General features: G+C 33.1%; 2 protein-coding genes across 3 annotated transcripts; both read right to left on the reverse strand.

Moving 5' to 3' along the window:
* Positions 1 to 9,587: 9,587 nt before the first annotated feature.
* LOC128547248 (heat shock 70 kDa protein 12B-like) lies at positions 9,588 to 10,232 on the reverse strand. Its single transcript, XM_053519380.1, has one exon. The coding sequence runs from the start codon at positions 10,230 to 10,232 to the stop codon at positions 9,588 to 9,590; it is 645 nt and encodes a 214-aa protein (XP_053375355.1).
* LOC123533321 (heat shock 70 kDa protein 12B-like) lies at positions 9,906 to 22,298 on the reverse strand. 2 transcript variants are annotated; one of them, XM_053551502.1, is made up of 5 exons: positions 22,119 to 22,298; positions 15,222 to 15,582; positions 11,577 to 11,795; positions 11,263 to 11,398; positions 9,906 to 10,650 (listed from the first exon to the last, which is right to left on the reverse strand). In XM_053551502.1, the coding sequence occupies exons 2-4, from the start codon at positions 15,522 to 15,524 to the stop codon at positions 11,372 to 11,374; spliced, it is 549 nt and encodes a 182-aa protein (XP_053407477.1). In that variant the 5' UTR covers positions 15,525 to 15,582; positions 22,119 to 22,298; the 3' UTR covers positions 9,906 to 10,650; positions 11,263 to 11,371. The 2 variants fall into 2 exon arrangements, with proteins under 2 accessions (XP_053407477.1, XP_053407480.1); XM_053551505.1 differs by having other exon boundaries at positions 15,222 to 15,578; positions 22,000 to 22,147.
* Between the last annotated feature and the right edge of the window lie 753 nt (positions 22,299 to 23,051).

The following is a 23,051-nucleotide window of genomic DNA, read 5'->3' on the forward strand; positions in this document are numbered from 1 at the left end:
TGATAAGTCTTAATAATTTAAGTATTGAAAACCAAAATAAAAACGACCGCATACCGAAACAGACTCTGGCGGAACGTAAAGTGAAAATTCTTCCCACTTACCAATCACATCTCCAACATAGCATTTCCACAATTTCATTCTACTGACGAACCTTTTAGGATAACAAGCATCTCACCTTTTAAGATAGTAAAACACTCGAATGTATAGCTGATGTATCTGTCAGGAAATCATGTACAGAAGATCTACTCCGAAAAGGCAGGAGACGCATATGATTTATTTGCCACAACATCCTATGTCACACATCTTATTGGTATTTCAGAGACGTAAGTTGTGCAAGATCTTGCTAAACTACATGCCAGTACTAGAGCTACTAGACGCATCAAAATAAAACGATTAGGCAAAGAAATCAGTACAAACATTTGGCACTCCACCTCTTCCTTCGTTTGCAAACGATGGCAGTCACTACATATATACCAAAAACTATTCAGCTTTACAAATGTTTCAAGTTGTGGCACAAGGAGTCCAGATGTAAAGGAGAGTGCACTTGTGCAAAATGCAATTAAAAGGTTGGGGTTTTTTTACCAAAAATTATGTTATTACAAACCACAACCACGACGTTATACCGATTCAACTAGTAATTCATCTGCAACAAAGTTGAATAAAACACCTCAACAAAAAGAACTGAAGCAGTATTTTGCTACTTTTGACTACAGGTCTCTTGATATGGGTCGTTAATTTTGTCATTGTTAAATTTGTTAAAATTACATGATTTTGACACAATATGAGTCAACTCATTTTTATTTTCAATTAAACTTTCAGGAATATATATGTCATAGGTCTTGTTTAATTCAAAAGAATGTTCAGGGTCTAGTTGGAAAAGTTTTCAAGTGTATTATTATGCATCCTTGTATTTACGATCAAAAGTTGTGAAACGATATACAAAATTGGCATATCTTTCAGGGATTATATGCACAACATATATTTATTAAGTACCATTTGGTGGAAATTCCATGCGCATCCACAACCAGTGAATGTTATCAAAGTCTTGTTTCTTTACTTGTATATTAACGATAATAATTCATCAATACAAAGGGCATGGGATTTCGGCAGAACTTGTAAACGAATTTCTGTCTTCGCAATACTTATACAAGGGGTGTTGGCAGTTTAAAGCAAAGTACCATCATTTTCATATACCAGTTGTTTACATTGATAAGCTAACTCTGTACATTTGTCCTTGTTTGTCTTCCTTTTCGCGTAGTTTACTGAGGTTATTGAGATTAGAATAAAGCGAGCATATTTAACGCTAGTTGTTCTACCTTTAATATAAAAGATAAATAGAATGCTCTCTCTCTCTCTCTCTCTCTCTCTCTCTCTCATCTCAAGCTGCAGCCACTGGAAAGTTATCAAAGCTTATAAAGCATACAGAAGGACAGCTTCCTTCTTTTAATGCTTTTAATATCCGATATATATTTCGCCTTCATTGAAGGAATGTCACTTATTTTTCTTAAAAGGTAACAGCAAATTAATCTATATAAATAGAAAAAAAACTTCTTGCCTATGTTCGCATTTATAATGGTATCGTTATCAATTGTTTTTCGTTAAGTAATAACCTACTGTCATACTTTCGAAAACGGAAATATTTTTTGAAAGTCACTTTTTTTGTCAGTTGTACTGAACAGTGCTTTTGATTTTGTTAAAAAACATGTAGGGAAACCTGAAAGGTTCAATGAGACAAAAGGTTATTGGATAAAAAGTTACTGTTTCTTTTAGACCTGCCCTTGAGAGATTATTTGATCCACTGGGATGTAAAAGGGTGGACTTTCATTGTAGCGAGTTTGTTAATCAGTTACAATTTTGCTGAAATCTTTATTACAATAATGTCGATTTGTTTGTCATTCTCACGTTTGTCGAAGATCTCTTGTGTGGAACTTCTAAGTTGTGTTTCGTAACTATGTGACCTGAAGCCCTGTTGTTACTAGCTAAGGACAATATTTCTCAAAGTAGGTGTGTGTGTGTGTGTGTGTGTGTGTGTGTGTGTGGTTTTGTGTGCGTGTGTGCGTACGTGCGTACATGCGTGCGTGCGTGTGTGTGTTCGGGTTTAACGTCTTTTTCAACAATTTTTCAGTCATATAAACGACGGTGTCTACTTGTAGCAGTGAGCACAATGCCCAATTTTATAGTGCTGCCCCACTGGAATATCACGCCGTAGACACGTGGCATGATACCCCACCTAGTCACATTATACTGACACCGGGCTGACCAGTCCTAGCACTATCCTTTTAATGCTGAGCGCCAAGCGAGGAAGCTACTAGTACCATTTTTTACGTTTTTGGTATGACGCGGCCGGGGATCGAACCCACGACCTCCCGCACTCGAAGCGGACGCTCTACCACTAGGCTACCGAGGCGGTTTTCTCAAAGTAGGATATTATATTTGAGTTAAGAATATGTTCCATCAACTTATAGTCAATACAAGTCAGAGATATGTGCCTTTTCTTGTAGACTGGTGTAGTCTCTCAAAAGACAGGACTTGATAAGCTCCATGATTTAAGAAATCTTTGTCATGATTAGGGCTTCTTAAAGCTCTTTAAGCTGTCTTGGAGAAATTTCATCAGGACCTGAGGTTCTATTTGAAAATAGCCTTATTAGTAACCTGTCTACGCCTTCTACGGACATGAGAATCATTGACATCTCTGATACTGATTTTGGGTGCATTAATTTCTTACTGACTTCTTCTAGGCTTGGGCTAGTGCTTTGAGAAGACAGATTCAAATTGTTTATTGAGGATGTTTGCTTTTCTAACCGGATCAGTATGAACACGACCCTCATACTTTCAACGGGGCTACTCTCAAGTTCCGTTGTGTTTAAATTTGATATATAAGTAGAATGTTTTGTTTCTACCCGGCTGGGAGGCGCCACTGAAATAACCAATTCCAAATAACTAGTAGGCGGTTCTAACTTTAAATCCTATATTTGAGCATCTTAAGTGTTTGGTCAATGGTCGATATTTACCTGTTTCCTTTCATGTTTGAATATGTTTTGTCCAATTTTCGTAGTCTAAAGATTTAGAGGAATAACAAAGGGAGGTCCGCACGTGATATACCTCAATTTTGTTGGAAAATGTTTTGCACTCGACCTATTTATTTATTAAATAGTTTCTTGCTTGGTTAAGTGATTGTGTGACCATTTGTTGAAGGTTAGAGTTAACAAGACTGTCAAGGAGTGCGTTATATAGCTCTCTGTGTTTGCACTTGACCTTTTATTTAGAGATTCAGATGTTCCTTAAAGTACAATATACTGCTTTGGGAATTTTGGAGACAGGTAACAATAACTGTAAAATGGTTTCTTGGTTATTTTCAGACGACTTGTAAAAGAAGCAGACATATACAGCTCTTAGTCTCTTTTACTGATTTCGACCCAGCATTTGTTGCAATTAATGTTTTAGGTCGGATATCTCTTAAATGATTAGGTTTCTCCTGGCAATTGCATGTAGGAAGTCCCCTCCCTGACCTGAAACTCTGTCGTTTCTGAATACCCGGTAATTTAGGTAGCCCGGGGTATTTCTGCTGTGCCGATCTCCGGTCTTAACCAGGTATAGTGCAGCAGATGATATCTGGCTTGACCTGTTGGGTGGCCCATGTCTTGGATTTTACTCTTTACTGACCAACAGCTAACCTCAATAAACCTTTCTTTACTGTTACGTTTTGGCATTTTCTTGATCGTGGTTTTGACCTTTGTGTTTGGGGCTATTGGCGGGTTGACCATTTTAGGTTCGAATGAATCAACTCACATGGCCACTGATTGGTTGAAAATGTATAGGGAATTCTGCAGTGTATATTTCGATGTAAAGTGGTCTAATATGCATTGAACGTGTTTGAAAACTATCTAATTTCATAAATTAAAATTCTAATCCATGATTTCTGGAATGATGCATTTTGGGTGATAGTTATTAATGTTATTCATGTTTTACCGGTGGAGCATTTTCATGAAAAAAAACATCACTGCCGGACTAGGGTAACCGAGTTCAAAGAGAAAAATAGTACCCAAAAGTGCTAGTCAACAGGTATATTTCTTGTAGTTTTATGATAGGCCTTGGATAGTTCTTTCATCCTGAGTAGGTGGTATCATAAGTTTAAATGTTAGGATTACAATGTGGGCCTATTGGAAATGAGCTGATTCGCTTTGACCTTGAGGTATCGAGAAGTGATCCTGCAAAAGCCTTGTAATGTTTTCTTAGATATCTGAAATATTTTCCGGTAACTGATTAAATGCATGTTTTGTCACTGAGAACAGTAGATGTTGATGTCTGGAAGTCTATATAGGTTATAGATAATCACGACATGAGGGTCAACAAATGTTCTTAAAATAAATGGCTATAGAAAAATTAATAGCAGAGTCATAGCAATTTTGGTGTGAATCAGGAATGTTCGCCTTACTAAACACTGCATAGACATGCAAAGACATGTAAAGACACACATTGACAAGCAAAGACAGACAAAAAGACATATATTTGAACGTTTATGGTTTATTATTAAAAGAAAATAATAGTTAAACAAAATGATTAAAAATTGTACTGAATCTTAACAGAGACATGTATCAGAACACAACGGCATAAAAAACAGTAATAAAAATTGTACAGTCAAATTATTTTCTTACCCATCGTCCGAAAATACTTATGATGTGATTTAGGTGTGCCTTTACTATTAGTAATTATTAAAAAAATATAGCTAGATATAAACTTTTTAAACTTTACTTTGACACTGAAATGCAAATACGCACAAATACGAGACAGTCACAAAGACATTTATTTAAAGGCATATACTAGTAGGTATTTTTATGTTTAAGTTGTATTTTAGGGTATGTTTATTAAAATAAATGAGTAAAATTGTTACAAATTATACTGAACCTTGACAGAGACAAGTGTCGTCACACAAAGACATAAAAATACAGTAATAAAAATTGTACTGTCATATTAAATTCTTATCGTCCGAAAATGATTATAATTAAGGTCGTAGTTATTACAAATAAGAACGAAATCATTAAAACATAAACTTTTTTAAAGACTGAAATCGGACTAGACTCCGAGGAAGACGCAAAGAGACATGCAAAGATAGTCAAAAAGACACGCAAAGACAGTCACAAAGGCATGTAAAGATAGTCACAAACTTTTGAAAAAGCTAAATTGGACTAGCCTTGGACAAGGACATGCAAAGACTGTCACAGCGACATACATTTGAACGTATATATGTATACTTGTGTTTAAATGGTGATTTTAGAGTATGTTTATTAAAATATATGAAAATAAATAAAAGGCCTGCACATATTCTTGTTCATAATAAGACCTATACGAATTATTATGGTTTAATGTTGCTTTATATTCATAAGTAATAATGAATGAATAAATAAGAATTACATATTTTCTTATTCTCACCATTAAGTTACTAAATAAACAGCACAAATTGGAAGGTATGACAGAAAATGAAAACGTCCAAGTTCAGTATCGCAAATGGCGGTCAAATGTGACCTGATAACGATCGTAATTGGTTTTCTCAGGGTTGTTACACGCTTGAAACAAACCATACATAATCTTACAAATGTTCAACGTTTGCAAATTATTTGATCCGAGAATACAAACTGCTCTAGCAATGCGGGGTAAGAGAATCATATAGTGAGGTATGGAAATTCGATATGTATAAATGCATATGATTTTCCGTAATACCAACATTTTGTGTGTCAGCTGTGAAATACCCATACATGGGACTCTTATCCCGAGGTTAATAATTTTAATTGGAGGAGCGGTGACTCGAACTCACGATCCCTGGTTTCGTAGCCAAACAATGTTACCACTGAAACACTGCGTCCGCTCTCATTCATCATTCAAATAACTCTACACATTTTATTTCAGTTTTGTTCGTGTACAGACTATTATAAGCTAAGATATGTATTGCACGGCATGTCAGCTAAAACGCAAATGTTATTTTCAAGTTCGAGCAGTGTTATCTGTTTGTATAAGGCAACCGAGATCGGTTCCCTATGTTTTATATACTAAACAAAACAGCACATCCTTCATTAGTTATTCGCATATATCAGAAATAGTACTGTAAATACGTTGTTTTAAGTTCAGGTCCATGCTCAGAACAATATGTTATTGACAACATGTTAAAATGTCAATAGAATCAAACAATGCCATCTCATATATTCACTCCTTTTCAACAAGTCCCAAACACAAAAAATGTCTATTTATAGACCAGCGAAAACCCCTCCAAAGTGATCTTTTACTCAGGTCCGGAGGCCGTTCGGTTTAGAGGGATTTCGCTGTACAAAAACCGATGCCGAGTTCATCGCTGTGTGAATATTTCGGCTAAATCAATCAAATTGCTTGAATTAGTAGATGTTGTAATTATTACCAATAAGATAGTAGCTGATTTTAAACTTAAACAGAATTAGCGCAGCCATAATATAGCTTGATTATATAAACTTTAATAGAAGCCACTGCTTGATGGCAAACATACACAATGATCAGAAGACATTTTATAGCAACAGATATACACTGCGTACTTTACTGCGATTTGACATCGTTATGTGATATAATGGTTGTCTATTTTTTACCATTTATGCTACGGAAGCAAAGCACCACCAAACGAAATAATGGCAAACTCGGACTGAACACGAGAGGTTTATGAAATTTGCAACACACAATGTCCGCTATAGCACCGGCTTATTATGTAGTAATATAGAATGACTTCTATAATAAGAACGGACCAAAAGAACTTTATTTCAACGGTTTTTACAATGTAATAAAAAAGAATGCAAAGTTTGATAAACTGATTCTGTTGATATTGAAATGTTTGACTACCGAAACAGTGGCACACAATTTTCGACCTCTGTCTCTTAAGAAATCTTGAAGCACTGCATTGAGAAAAAACGGTCTTATATCGAGTCAGTTACAAAATATAGAACTTTCTTGGACAAACAGCATTAGGATACGACAGCACTTGTATTAAATATCACAACTACATTTGTTACCTTCGTCATGAAGTTGACATGGCATATTATTGGGACTTTAATGTCCAAATACTATTTTTTGAGTTATGCCCATTTTTGTACTTAACCATATTCACCACTACATTTGCACCTTGTATACTCAGTTTCCCTCCGATTGGGTTTTAACTTCAACATGAACTAGACATCAAATATTGTTCTACTGAGCACATAACGTGCAATCGGACACTTTATTTTAGATATTACATTATTTTCATTTCATTTATCCGATATGATATTTCGTATCTAAAAAGTATCAATTTTTATTAAGAACTATCATTTCGTAAATACGTAATTCGTTTTCGTGTGTAAGAAACAAAAAAGAATGTAATGTCTAAGTAGAAGTACGTATTATTTAGCTTTATTTTGGTATTACGAAATAAGAATATTGCGGATTTTTTTTACGAAATTTTATTGTGTTTTCACGAAATACTATTTTGTTGATACGAATTAATCTGTACCTTTATATTAGACATAAGATTCTTCTTTATTTCCTGATTTCGTAGTTATGAAATAATATTTCGTAATTGCAAAATATATTTCTTAAAGATTGTGAAGAATTTAAGTGCAGATTATTTGTGAAACGCAATAATATTTCGTATTTACGAAATAGCATTTGGAAATCTGAAATATTGTTTTGCAAATGCGAAATATTATTTCGGAACTAAGAAATATAATTTTCGTTTTTACCGAATATTATTTTGTAATATTTAAATGTTATTTCAATTTAAATAATAAAATAATAATACACCTAAAATAAAAGTGTCGGATGTCACTTTAGGAGCTTCGTAGTATATGAACATAAAAAATACAACTTTAATTTACTGTTTACGATTTTTTAAAAAAATGTATAGTGTACAATAATAGTCAACTTTTCCTCTGTTGTATGCTTTCATTTTCGCAAATTTATTTTTCTTACAATAAAGTAAAAACGATTTTGCTATAGCTGTTGCCTTCCCTAGTAATATCTTTCTTGATGCCCTTTCTTTTTTATGGTTTAAAGGCGTGGTAGATTGAAAATACAAAATATAATGAATTAGACTAACAATCAATTTTAGTTATTTTATTTATTGTAATCTATGGCAAGCATACAAAACCTATGGCCAAGAGAAATTAAGGATACACATTTTCAATATATATATATATATGTATGTGTGTGTTTGCGTGCGTGCGTGCATGCGTGCGTGCGTGTGTTTCAACGTGAATATGCATTATGCTTCAAAGCATAGCATACCTTAACATCTGCAATATTAAATCATGTATTCAGAAAGTAGAAATAGGTTCTACAGTAAGGTTTCTTTCCTTGGGCATAGATCCATTACTATATATAATAAGAATATTTACAATAGTAACGCCTCTATAATTAGAGGGATTCCGAATATTCGAGTTTTAAAGATGATTATGATGATACTTTAACATTAGGATTCTAAATATATGCCAGTGTAAAATATTTCTGTGTTACAATGATAGAGGGCAGTAAACCGGTATATGCCAGTCTCAGCTTTTATGCCTTGTGTCACTTTCAATAGTCTTAGAAATGTCCTCCGCTGGCAATCTAATTCGAATCACTCTCAAAAATCATCATGTAGTGCGTACTCACTACTTGAAAGTGTTTGAATTTTACTTCAAATGTATGGCATTTTTTTAAACCATTTACTCCTGTGTTTGCTGATGTAGTTCAAGATCTTTCTAGGATTGTCTTTGCTCAACCTAGTTATTTTTACTTTTTCTATAGCAAAGTGTTAATATTTGGCTCTTCTCTTGGTACATACATATGCACTCCTGCTATTCCAAATTTTAGCATTTTGTCATGTGTGGGATTTGCTTTAAACACTTTTTACCGTTACAAAGTAGAATAAAAATCTACTGACTTTAATATTCTTGTCAATTACTTTAGACACATTATTTTGCTGACATCAATAGCATCAGTTAAAAAAAGTTCTACTGACAATGTCTTACATACAGGCTCTTTTTAAAATTTCACTTTATAATAAATAATGTCTTATACTTATATTCACATAGAACAGCATATATTTTCGTTACAAAAGAAACAAGTTATGTTTCGATAAGTAAAAAAAACTTTAATAATCACTTTAAAATTACCACTGTTTTACATTATTTAAATATCGCTAATTTTTATATTTGAAACATAAAGTTAGATAGCAGGAAACGTCATATGACTATTTTTCGTGATTGACATTGTTTTGATCTAAACGAAGTACATTGGTCAGTGATTGAGAATATATTACGTAGATAGAACATGTTTACCGTCGAGAAAATTTAATCAAGTTTTTCTTGGGTAAAGGCTATACTTTGGCATAAATGTTTGATTGAACTGATTGTTACTTCAAAAATCCTTCAGTGTGATCAAAATTTAGCCGAAATAAGCGTATTATAAATTGTGAGATATTTACCCATGTACCAAAAGTCTGAAACGAACTGATATTTTGTAGGACCATTTTCCGGACGTTGTCATTTATATTTTTGGAACAAAATAATATTATATAGTTTCTTTTATACGAGAATAGTTATTTATATTGTAGTGACTTAATTTTCAAGACACTCGATGTATGTAGAAAATTCTGTACCGCTTTTTTCCAGTTTTGCCTTAACAAATACTTCCGTATCTCCAAAAGCAACATTGACGGAAAACTTTTTATCTTTGAGAGACTTTCCTTCTTTGTGATCTATTATGAGTTGTCCTAACAGACTGCATCCTCTGTCATTAACAAATTTTGGTTTTGCTTCTGTAGACCTGTATACTTTCAAAACTGTTCTGTCGTAGGATGTTGGTGTACACGGATTACGCAAATCTGTCACGTCTTGTCCGAGTTGAATTTCTTCTCCAGCTTCTACAATTTTATAAAAAACTTTATCAACCAGTTCTCTACCGTTTAAATGGTATATTAGATTTTTTGGATGTTTTCTTTCATCGAACTTCTCGCTTATTTTGAATCCATACGAGTACGACATGATCCTCGACGATATAATATCAGGCGAATGTCCAAACCGCACGGCACCTTTAAGTACAACTAAACCAGCTTCATTTGGAATGATAATGCGTTTATTTTGAATTCTCTCCTGCATTTCTTTTTGTACTAATTTGCTTTCACCGAAGCCACCTACCAACAGTACTGAGATAACATTTTTCATCTTTTTTTCTGCTAAAATACCCTTTACATGGGCAATCATTTCATCGACTGGTTCTTTAAACCAGGCATTGACAACGGAAATATCAACTCTCAATTTATCTCCAGATAGTGTTACTTTTGTGACAGTCCTAACGATTCAATTTTGTTCATCAACGGGGTGATTTTATCTTCTCGATATATCTCTTTTAATGACGCAGGTATCCTAAATGTAATCTTGCCTGTAGTATCATTTGTGATGATCCTCTTCTTGGTTTCAAATTCCCTGAGTAGGAGGAAGAAATCTTCCATTTGCTCTGCTTTAAAACGTTTCATTACCGACTCTCCAAAAATCGAAGTAAGCCATTGCAAATAGTTGTCATCAACCACAATACCGCCCCAAGGACCTCCACTTGCTTTGTGAATTTCTTTCAACGTGTTGTCAATCTTCCTTTCGTGCACAGTTACATCAGCTGTTCCACCTTTTAAAAGAAAAAAATCTTAATACGTACCTCATAATTATATTGCTATTGTAGTGTATTATATATTTACATATTATAAGCCGTCAACTTCACTTTCTTTGGTCAGTGAAGACATGATGTTCTTTGGGAATGTTTGTGTGCGGAGTAGTATAGTATTAGATTCGCTTAAGAGTGGCTGTGTAAACTGCAGAAACCACAGGAAGCGATTCACAATTTGAATGAAAGTCGGATGCACATTTCTTTAAATTTCATATTGAAAACTTAAGTTTAGGTAGAAAAGAGGATTCGACTTAAGCCAGTACTAAAGGAGGGTTGCGTGTGGAAATTTGCACGTTTCATTGTCTGTCATGAACAGACTAAAAACAAATCTCCTATTATTTTGATTTGTTACATTCTATGTTTCCGCCTGTATACAAGTTTTAGAGTTAAATAGAGTGCCATAGCCTGCCTTTTCCGTTTTGGAATGGGAGAAAGAACTCTTTTTTGATAATTCTTTGTAAATATGTTTCAAAAGTTATGTTTGATAATGTAGCATATGTAGTAAAAACATTAAAAGTCATATGCATGGTCTTGAAGATTCACATGTAACATAAATGTCATACTGAAATATACCTCCTAAGTCAACTACCATATACTGTGTTCCTGAACGGGAGAGCACTTCCTTTGCCTCGGTCGTTATAGTTTGACACCAGATAGAGGCTGCTTCAGGCTCCAGAGATAACTACAGTCTTTCTGTATCCAAACCGGCCTATATTAAAATAAATGTACAAAATAATAAACATCATATTTCCGGAAAATGCGTTTTCACAGCTCCGACATGCAACTGCAGACGTAATTTTTGGCGAAAAGAAAAATTCCTAGAAAAAAAGTACAGAAGTAGAGTCTATACAAAGGAGAAATTATGGACAAAAAGACAAGGTGAATACCTGAACTGCTGATTCTCTCATAAATTGTTTCGCATTATCGTTCCAAATGGCGGGAACCGTTAGAACATATTTTATATCTGTTTCTTCCACACCTGTAGTCTGACAGTTAAGAGCTTCCAAAAAATGTTTTCTCAAGTAGCTGATGGACATCGCAAAAATCGTCATGGCAGGCATAGAAACCCCATTAATGTCTTCCACAGTGGTTGACCTAGATAAATTCTGTAAAGAATGAACCCTTGGATAAAGTTGTTTTGAATACATCTTATTCATGATTTAAATAGTAAATGGAAATGTCGGTTCAGGTAGTGTTTCAGAACATATACTTAATTATAGAGAGCAATGCTTTCAAGCGACTTCTAAAACCAGCATTGAAACAAGAATGTAAGGCTTCCAACCAGCTACTTGGCATCGACTACAGAAATAGATGTTGAATTGTGTATGTTTGCTGATTACAGAAATAACCTTTATAAATGACCCTGACAATAATCTTTGCAAACAAAATCCACATCAGATTCTATTTAATCAATACCTGCAGTATTTGCAGAAATATTTATTTACAGCTCCAATATACTTATTCTGACACACTTGCCCAGTTTTGCACGAGATTGGTCTACTATAAAGTCATAGCTTGAGATATTGTAACGCTCGTTACAGAAATAAAAAAGGGTACTTTGTTAATAGTTCTGCGAATTTCCTGATGTTTTCTTTTCACTTACACAGAATATGCGCTAAAACTGACTGTAGCAAAATTTATGAATGCTTTGAATAGATATTACATCTTGTGAAATTTAAGCGTTTTCGAAATCAAAAGAAATTGTACGTATTCATCTCATGTTCTGTAAATCTTTGTTGATTGTTAAAACATTGAATAAAGGTGCATATGGAGAATTAGGATGTTACCTATTTCATATGAATAAATATCAGCACATTACTCCGTCGAAAATACAAAATAAGTCAACATAGTTCTTGTAAGTGAAAGTAACAGAAACGATTAGGCTTATCATGCAAAAAGTATGATTTTTTCCAGTGAGGCATCACTACAAAGTTGGTAATTTCGCTCACTACTACGAGTAGACATTTATATGTCTGACAAATTGTTGAAAAGCCGCTATATCCGAACACTCATACACATTTTAACATTGTGTTAATTTGTGATTTAGTACAAAGTCTCTTAAAACTCTTATTAAGAATTATTGGTTTAATAATATGAGTATATACAGATGAGAGTGAAATAAAGAATGAATGTAATTCTACTATCACTTTAATCTTTGTTGAAGATTTATATGCGTTTAGATTTTTTGAACTTGTTACCAAATAATAGACTGACATTTAATATCTTGTCTTGGAAACAGACAGTCCAGAAGGTAATAAAATATGTAAACTTAAGTCAAATTTCAAGTAAAGTCAAAAACTTTTCTTCCAATCACTTCATTTACATATGAATTAACGAAGGTTGTGTTTGCTGTGTTCTGTGCTTCCGGGAAATCTGCCTTTACGTTTTAATTTTGATATAACGCTCATATAAAGTAAATTATCAACAACAGTTAAAACAAAACTAGCATGACATAATACATATTGTAATGAAATGCCTCCCTTAAAGAAAATAAGTGGTGATAGATTACAAATCCAAAGTGTAAAAACATGCACTTGTCAGAATATTTAACATACACTTGAACCTCAGCCAAGTGGGGAATATAAGGGTGTTTTCTGGAATCAATCAGTGTTCAATCCATTTAATGGTGACACATATTAATTCCAGAATGAATATCCAAATGTGCACAGTTAACTTTTCCGCTAAGAGTCTGTCTCTAATAAGACCATTTTTGACATTTCACACCTTTTTGTCTGTCAAGTCAGGGATAAAAGAAAAACAGAAATAAAATCCTGTATATTGTAAAATGATATCATTTAACATTTTGTTCAACACAAAAGATTTTTTAACTTAAACTATAATGTGTTAATTAAACTTTTTTATCCATAGTCACTTTGAATATTGCATAGAATAAAGAAAACAGTTAAATATTTTCAAATGATTAACAGTTAGATAATTACAGATATTCTAGTTCCAAATCAACTTTATATTTTTATTGAACTTGATTACATCAAAGATAAACATTCAAAGCATTTTGTTCCTAGTAGACTCAAATTCAAAATAAGATATTGTTATTTTTTAAATAACTTTACTATCGTATTTGTTTTATAGATATTTTCATTCTAGAAATAATGAAAACAAAACATTTTTTCATCAATTATAATTTTAATATCATTTGTATACCTTAATAAAAAGGTGTTTAGGTGGTCTCATTAGCGTTGTGCAACTGTTAATGGAAAAGCAATACAATACAATACAATACAATATTTTTATTTAAGTCTCACTTTTCATGACATTACATAAACATCCATTTGTCATAAAATATTCATGAAAACCTTTCTAAAAGAAATATGAGAGACTATTTATTTTAAAACATACATGGATAAAAATTAAAACATAAAATATTTATGTATTAATTAGATGGCTCTGTAAGATTTAGTATTCAAGGTTATACTTTCCTAGAACCTGGTTGATGATCATATCATATAAAATGCTTAAATGGTTTTATATGACCTACACAAAAATAATCAACTATCAGTATCTGAATACTTCTTACTCTACTTGTAACACCTATCAAACCTTAATATGACCAAAATTTTTTTGATAAATACCCAGTTAACCCTTGTATAGTACACCACATTTGTTCTGTCTATACAGTAATTATTTTAATAGAGATGGAAAAGCATGATTATTTATGAACAGAATATCACACACTTAGTAATCAGTAACCACGGCAACAGGGATGCTTAAATTATCCAATATCTTGCATTTTTTATAATTCCTTAAACGATATTCAAATAAGTTTATCTTTTCTGTTTCATGTAGCTTCAAAACTTTTTATTTTTTAAAGTAAGTAATATTCAAATATCAAAGCTTAAAATACTGACTTTTATAAAAAAAATAATCATGTGTGCTTGCAACTATTATTCTCATGGGCCATTTTCAGATACAGTTGAAAAACTGAATTTGTGATCCTTAAATAGGCCAGTGACAAAGCCTTTTGAATTTTAACGTTAGATATATATGCCGCCTGGTTTGTTTCCATAGTAGCATTAAGTTAGTTTTTCTACTGAAATATGAAATTTTAACATAGTTATTAGTTGTACCAGTTGGACATCCATACGTTTGCACGCTGGTCACAAGAGGCGATTGGGAATGCAAATGGGTTATGATAACATCAACGTTAAACCTTAGATACTGACATCCTCAATTGAATGTATAACATGGCAGTCATCTGAAAACAGGTTATACTTCAATGGATATTATCGAATGTCCGTATCATTGTTCACTTTCCAGTATCGAAGTTTAATCAATGGTTCCGCGCATGGAATTTTTTATCATTAGCCGCAATAACGGCGCTTGGATGTTGCTTAAATACCTAACTACTTTCCTTGTCTGAAATAAGTTTTGAATATTCTATAAAAATAGTTTCATTTTTAAAGGAAAAGGTATCAATAATCTGACGTCCTTTGCAAAAATAATATTTTTTGACTTTGAAGTATACACTGCCTGGACGGGTACTGTGGTGATAGTTGATAGTTTTTAGTGCTTACCTCGTTATCATGGAGAATCATTTTGAATCGCCTAAACAGTAACCATCCATGATGCTTGTCTTCTTCTGCAAGGCTTGTATACTTGTTTTCAGCTTCAAACCCAAATGAGTGAAATTCTTTTATAGAATTAAGAAGCACACATGTTGGGGTTTTCAGTGAAATTAATTGTTCGGTTCCAGAGTTCCAGCCTTGGTTTGACTGTACCTTTAAAGGGTCGTTAGAAAATGAAAACGCATAACTGCTGTAGGTTGTTCCGAAATCAAAGGCTACTACCAAATGTTGTGAAGAAAACGAGGTTGCCATCTTTGTTAGTGTTTCCGATATATAGGATTTGCTTTAACATTGTTTCTCCATCTCCTGCCTACACATTGTCAAAAAAGAATATATAATTAGATAACGTGTAATATTATAGAAATATTTGCATATGAATGTTTAAAGATATCTCATACGTGAAGAAGCTCAATTTAAGGACGATTTTAGTTTAACAACTTTTAACAACGTGCATAACCAACGAAGTTGACTTCTATATGTTTTTGTTTTAACAATCGTAAATATATCAAAGAAAAATAGACACAACTTGTATTTCGTCCCTTGATGCAAAATGCCAAAAACCTGTTTATATGTTTCCATTACACATTAAATTTCATCCAAGTAAGTGTATTTTTGTTATGTATATAATGGTAATGAATGCGTACATGTTGTGGTAATATAAATTATCTATCACCTGGGGAAGTTAAAAAGCCATTGAAGGGACAAGCAAGAAACACAACTATCAACACCTTTCCAAACTCAAATGGCAGCAATTTTAATGTATCATGCTAGAAATGTTTCGACTGTACGGACCATATTTAAACAAATACAGCTTGTTTGCTGTACCTATATTTTCTGTTTCATTTTTCTTGACGCCAACATTAAATCGCCCCTAATGGATGTACGCACGTATTGAGTCTAAAGGTTAGCGTTATGTTTAACATACATTCAATGCGTGCGCACACTCAATGCGGGAAAAATAATGCCGACCTTTTTCTTGACTGAGCAGTTTCTCAGTATGAAAGTAAACTCGTGTATTTCCGAAAGTTGAGTATAGGAGTCTCGTGTTCAGTCACGTGACCATGATATTCTTACTTATCTATTTTTTACTGTATTTTGCCACTGGCACCAGACCAGAATGAAAATGCCTCTGTACATGTTTTACCCTACCCTAGGTATTCTATAAGCACCATGGTCATGAACGGGAAAATATACTTTCCCATTTCAATCGCATATTGCTCACTTAAAACGCGCAGATCGGTGAATGCGTACCTAGTATATTGAACAAGCGATAATTTATCTTCCATCGTGCACCAGTCACATTGTCTCAATATTCCATGTTGCAGAGATGCTCCACATATTTTATGCTTCCGTCAACGTTACAGAAAAAACTTGCGTGAACTCCCCTAATGAACATCCGGTCTAGAGGTCACAGCAGTGTGCACATGTTAGGCGAAATGTAAACAAACAAAAACAGAATGCAAAATATTCACAGTTATACAATAAAACTCGAAATGATGAATGATATTCATCTTGTATGTGATTTTGAATTTGAAATCATACATTGGTAAACATCTGTTCTGTTTATTTAATTCATTTTGCACATTTATCCTACACATACGCATTTTAGCATACACGTGTAGTAAAATGACGATTGACATACATTTTCACATCAGCCAATCAGAATGGTTCTGTAATCTAGAACGGAACTTCACCAGGGAAGTTCAAGCAAGTTTTTTTGTATAACGTTGAAAAACTGTAAAATACGCATTGTTTTCTAAGACAAGAAGTGTTGAAGAAAAGTGACCGGTACAGAATGGAAGATAAATTATCGCGTGTTTAATATCCATAGTACACATTTACCGAACTGCGTGTTTTAGTTGTGAAATGCGCGATTGAAATGAGTTAGTATATTTTCCCGTTCACGACCATGGTTCTTATAGAATACCTAGGGGTAGGGTATAACATGTACAGAGGCATTTTCTTTCTGGTCTGGTGCCAGTGTATTTTGCATGAACTTTGAAACAGAGAAAGTCTAGGAAGTATAGGTTATTAAACAAATTATCGAAAATCGCGTGGATTTATTGTTGTTTATCTGTCCACTGTAATTTCTAAATCACACCATTTCATAAGAACTTTCAGTACAAGTTCATGAAATTGGAACCATTCACCTGTGAAGGAATAGTTAAGTTGTTCAATTTGATTTTTTTTATTTAGTTATTTTATTATTATTATTTTTTTTATTTTTTTTGGTGGGATTGTTTTAGATGAACCCGATAGACAGCAAATTTGATTTGCACGCAGCAAATTACGGTAAGCATTTTTGAACCCACTTTTATCATATTGAATAGAGAACTATTCATAATGCAACGATCCAAAACTTAATTAAGACCGTACAAGAAGGTAGGGCAAACAAAGAGTGAGTTTGAAAAAAAGTGTACAATGTCCCTTCAATAACATAACTGTTGTTAATTATTTAATCTAGGTTAAAATAATTGTATCTCTCTGTCCCTTCGATAACATTTTGGCCTCGTTAATCATTGGTCCAGGTAAAAAATAGGCAATAAATATATAATTTTACCACAACAAGGTATTTTTCTTAGAAACATGCCGTTTTGAATCGGAAAACACATTTTCTCACTTAAACCACCGATTTATACTCTGTACGCCCTACTTCCCGAACACGTTCTGTTTCATTGACAAATAATATAACATAGGGGATTTATAGAGCAATCGAACCTAAGTCTACTATGAATCACGCCTGTCAATTATTAAAACAACAAGAAATTGTAACAGAGTTACCAACGTCCCCCGCCTAGGAACATTTTTCACAAAACATACTGCATGCAAATACAATATGTTCTAGGTACTTACAATGTATATAAATCATAACTACATGTATATATCATATAATTCATGAAGACATTCTGAAGTTTGAAAATGTTTGGAATCTATAACTGGTGAATGCTTTCAAATGCTTATATCTGTATTTTGATTTTATTTTTAAATTGGTAAGGAAAAATAAACTAGACATGTGCCACAGACGCGGATGACCCCCGCAACATGAGAAAGGGCCTGGAATGGTACTGCTCACAAACTAAAAGATAGAGCCTTGGCCCTATTTATTTAGAAAAAATATATTGCAGGAAAACCAGAAAATTTACTAATCTGTATATGTAGTGAAAATTGGCTAAGTTCAACCAAGGACTAAACAAAATTATCTTTAAACATTCTATAATTCAAACATTTACTTGAATCAAAAATATTACTATGCCAATTTTGCATATATTGATCTTTGAGCCTAGCTTTACCTGTTGAAACACATTATTTTGCGAATAATCGAATTTGAATATTGCGATAATTATAAGAAATGTGAATATTCAGTCAAACCTAGTAATACATGTATGTATAAGTAATAAAATATAAGTAAACTAACTTAGGAAGGACAGGGCCATTACCATTTCCAAAATCACGGCTACTAAACGCTAGCGCCACCACCAAATTGTGGTGATAAGGAAAAGAGCTATCGACATTTCCGTGGTGCAGCTATCGCCCGTTTCTACATGTAAGCACGTAAGTAAAATTTATATTTTATCTTATATTTTTATTGATAGAACTTTTTTCAAAAATCGGAGAATGTAGTTCCGTGTAACAACACTTTTGCTACATGTTGGCTGTGATTTCATTAAAATAATATGCAAATTGTGGTGTCAGGAGCTTTTCTCCTGAATCTGACAGTGGCACATTTTCATATCGGCCAGTATTCGAACAACATTCCGATGAATAGACACACTGTAAGAACATACCTGCTCATGCAAATGGTGTAGAAATGATAAATAAATATATACGCACACACCATGAATAATAGAATCTCGGGTTAGAAGAAATATACCAGGATTTTTAAAAGTGGTGGCGCTATAACTCTAGTGATGGCGCTATACAGTAGTGGTGGCGCTGTTACAGCATTCAATAATACGAACTGCTGACGCATCGGAACAAAACAAACACCAATATTCTCTAATAAATAATTTTCCTGCAAGGAATTATGTTATTAAAGAAAGAAAAACACGATCATAGTTTATTTACATTTACGAAACTTTCTCTATCCAAGAAAAAAAAAAACAAAATACTCACAGACCCTTGGGACTCTTGTAGTCAAAGTAAATATTTTCCTTTGTTTAAATGTTAATGTAGAATTATTTCTAACCTTTAAATATTCTACTTAAATACAAACGTAAGTTTACTTTAAAATTCAGGTTGTGCCCAGGAAATAATTGAAGATAGTGTAGAATTTATTAGTTATATTAAGATTCTGAAAGTTACTTTCCTTTGTTTTTATACATCGTTTGCATGTCATTGTAAACAAAAGACCTTACTTTCACAATTCTTTCTGAAAAGCGAGTACAGTACATTTTCAGTTCCAATCGATTAAATATGATTAATCAATAAAGCTTAGATATACAATCTCAATTCATATACATGTAGATTATTTTGCGATCATGTAGAGGTTACTACATGTATTTTGTTGAGTAACATCGATTATTGTAGAAATTTCCGTGGCTTGTAGACAGACATTTTCATATATTAAAATTGAATATATCAGCCACTAATCATATACAACAGCGCCACCACTACTGTATAGCGCCACCACTTGAGTGATAGCGCCACCACTTTCAAAAGTAGTCGTGTTTTAATTTTTTACTGTGTTTTTCATAATTCTTTGATGTATGGGAATACGTGTAATTCATTTCTACACCATTTGCATGAGCAGGTATGTTCTTATAGTGTGTCTAATCATCGGAATTGTGTTCAAATGTTGGCCGATATGAAAATATGCCACTGTCAGATTCGGGAGAAAAGCTCCTGGCACCACAATTTGCATAATATTTTAATGAAATTACAGCTAACCTGTAGTAAAAGTGTTGTTACACGGAACTACATTCTCCGATTTTCGGAAAAAGTTCTATCAATGAAAATATAAGATAAAATATAAATTTTACTCACGTGTTTACAAGTAGAAACGGGCGATAGCTGCACCACGGAAATGTCGATAGCTCTTTTCCTTATCACCACAATTTGGTGGTGGCGCTAGCGTTTAGTAGCCGTGAAAATGTTGCACGAAATAATTTCAGATTTTCGTTTGAAGAAAATGGGAACAATAATAGTCATGAAGACAAAGCCTACAGATTTTAATGCTGTTGCTTGCTTATCGTCATTTCCTTTAAATTCAAACAGTGTAGGGGTGATAGACAGACTGCCTTCAGTCGTTTGGGTTCCTCTTTAATATCACTTTTTTCAACAATGATTATAAACAGATTTTACAGAGCTTAACTTACTTTGATAATAAAATTTAGCCATTACCAGTAGTATGCAGTTGTAATGCAAGTACATTGTAAAGAGGACGATGGACTGTACGATAAATATCAGCCTCTGCGCAGGAATATTGTCAAACAATCATCCCTGCCTTCAAGCAAATCATGTGACGATGGTACAACCATGTGATACTAAAATGGCGACACGCTTGGCAACGCCTGCCATAATCTACAGTCAAATTGGCATTTATATTACAACCTTTAAGAACATAATGAAAGTGTTTAATGTATCTATATTTTGCAGTATGCCTTTTGTCAAATTCTCTCTCTCTGTACTCAAAATACAGTCAAGAAATTTTATTGTTTACATTTTTAGCAGGTGCGCGTCAGATTTTTTAGTTTTTTTTTTTGTTTTGTTTTGTTTTTTGCTCGTTTTACAAGCAAACAATATTTATAACTACTGAGATAAAAACTTCGTACAACAAAATTAAAATAATGAAAAATATAACTCGGCTGAAATTCATCCCAATTTATACGTGGTGGCAGTGTCTACTGTACCGATAAGGGGAAGTAACACTGTGATGGAGTTTGAATAAATATAACACAATTTCAGTTTACACGATTACGTGATGTAAATATCTAGGAAGATAATAGAAGCAAATACTAAGACATGTTTTCTGTTAAACTGAACAGAAAAAATATGTTATTATACACAGGTCTTCGCCAGAGTGGAAGGATGATTTAATATGCACTTTTCCCCTCATTTTTACGGAAGAAAAACGAATCTGTTTCTGTGTGATTTTGTTGATTATGATTTTGTAAGATTTTTATAACCTTTTATTTTCATTTCTCTGCAAATTCACTTTTTTAATTTCGAGATGAAGCAAATATAATAAAAATTGCAAAAGTTTATTATAAAGGTGTACTTTTTCTATTCATAAACTCGACATGTCATCTTTTCTATTAATAAAATTGACATGTATTACGTCATTATGTCAACAAAGTGAGGATGTAACCCCCACCCCCCATTCATCATAAAGCAATGCAATTGTTACCGATATATTGAAACAAAGGACATAGTTGTTATGTAGGAATGTAAATAATAAGCAATAAAAGATTATTAGACAAGAAGACTTGGAACAAAAAATTATGTTGAACCTTCTAATTTGACGTCATAGACAGACAAAATGTTATAATAAACTCATATACTTAAATGGAGAGGTTCGCACTGAGACGTGTATACTTTATACTGACCAAATCGTAAATAAAATCGAAAGTAAATTAAGTAAATAAAACAGCATAATTTAACCATCGATAAAAAAGCAACGAGATGTGCGCCTCGATGAATTTTCTTGCGTGATGTTTGTGTAATTTTACTTATAAACGCTTGATTATAATCTCTGCCATATTTATATAAAAATAAAATAGATTACAACGTGCTTTTGATTCGAGCTAACATCTTTCCAATAACATTTTGTTGTTTGAATAACCCTTTAAACGTAGTGTACTTTAAACTATTCTACAGACAAACACATCTTATATTTATTTTTTGTACCATTTGGTAGCAACGAAGTATTGTGTAATGCGCATTTGAAATGGTTTCAGCTCCGTTTTAATCTACTTCCTTTTCCCTGTTTTAACAGCGAATCTACTTCCTTCTACCGCACACTGTGACATGTGACCTACGACGTGACATAATATTATATTAACTTTATATGTATAAAATTATCATTTCATGTGTTTTCAAAAGTTTGTTTGAAATAAAAACAAATAACGTTCTATTAAATTACTGATTTGATAAATCTTTTTAATTCGCGAAGTGGCTAAAGATCCGATGTCGGAACCTTCCGGAATATATTTTTTTACAATGATATTGATCCTTAACTAGGCTAAATCATAAACAACAAAAAAGCAAGGAAATTTTAAGAGATTATTCAACATCAGTGCAATAACGTATCTGCACATGCAGTATGAAAAACTTATTCAGCCTAAATACCATGATTGTGTGCATAATTTAAATTACATTACTGGACGTCCAGTTAAGACACTATTGCCAGTCGGTACTATTTAATACTATATATAGTGTGTATTTTGGGAGCTGTATGTCTGTTTAGTGAAAAAAAAACATTGAAAGTTTTAGAACAGAAAAAGTGGAAACTCCAAAGGTCGCTCAACACGACAAAATGAAATGGTTGCAGGCTCGGTTTGACTGAGCCTGTACATGGACTGTAGTTGAAATCTATGCTGTTTCGTGAAACCTAGTATGGCAGACTTGAGCGAATATCATGAAGCGTGTTAAATTCTAACACATGTACATGTACTGTAGATAAACAAAGAGCCGTGCAGAAGGGGAATAAACCTTGAATCCCACTTATTCAGCAGAAACCTAATGTCACATTGGCTTTCAACAAGCATTTTATATTGAAATAATGCCAGAGCAGACTTTCTAAAAAGGCGGAAGCACCTATCCTAATGTACAAACAATTAA

This window comes from Mercenaria mercenaria, chromosome 1, assembly GCF_021730395.1.
Source record: "Mercenaria mercenaria strain notata chromosome 1, MADL_Memer_1, whole genome shotgun sequence".
NCBI lineage: Eukaryota > Metazoa > Mollusca > Bivalvia > Venerida > Veneridae > Mercenaria > Mercenaria mercenaria.

Coding starts and splice junctions, on each gene's coding strand:
- LOC128547248 (XM_053519380.1), bottom strand. CDS start 10,232: ATGATTGCCCATGTAAAGGGTATTTTAGCAGAAAAAAAGATGAAAAAT.
- LOC123533321 (XM_053551502.1), bottom strand. CDS start 15,524: ATGGCAACCTCGTTTTCTTCACAACATTTGGTAGTAGCCTTTGATTTC. Junction 11,796..15,221: donor TGATTCTCCATGATAACGAG/GTAAGCACTAAA, acceptor CATTCTTTACAG/AATTTATCTAGGTCAACCAC. Junction 11,399..11,576: donor TGAGAGAATCAGCAGTTCAG/GTATTCACCTTG, acceptor ATTTTAATATAG/GCCGGTTTGGATACAGAAAG.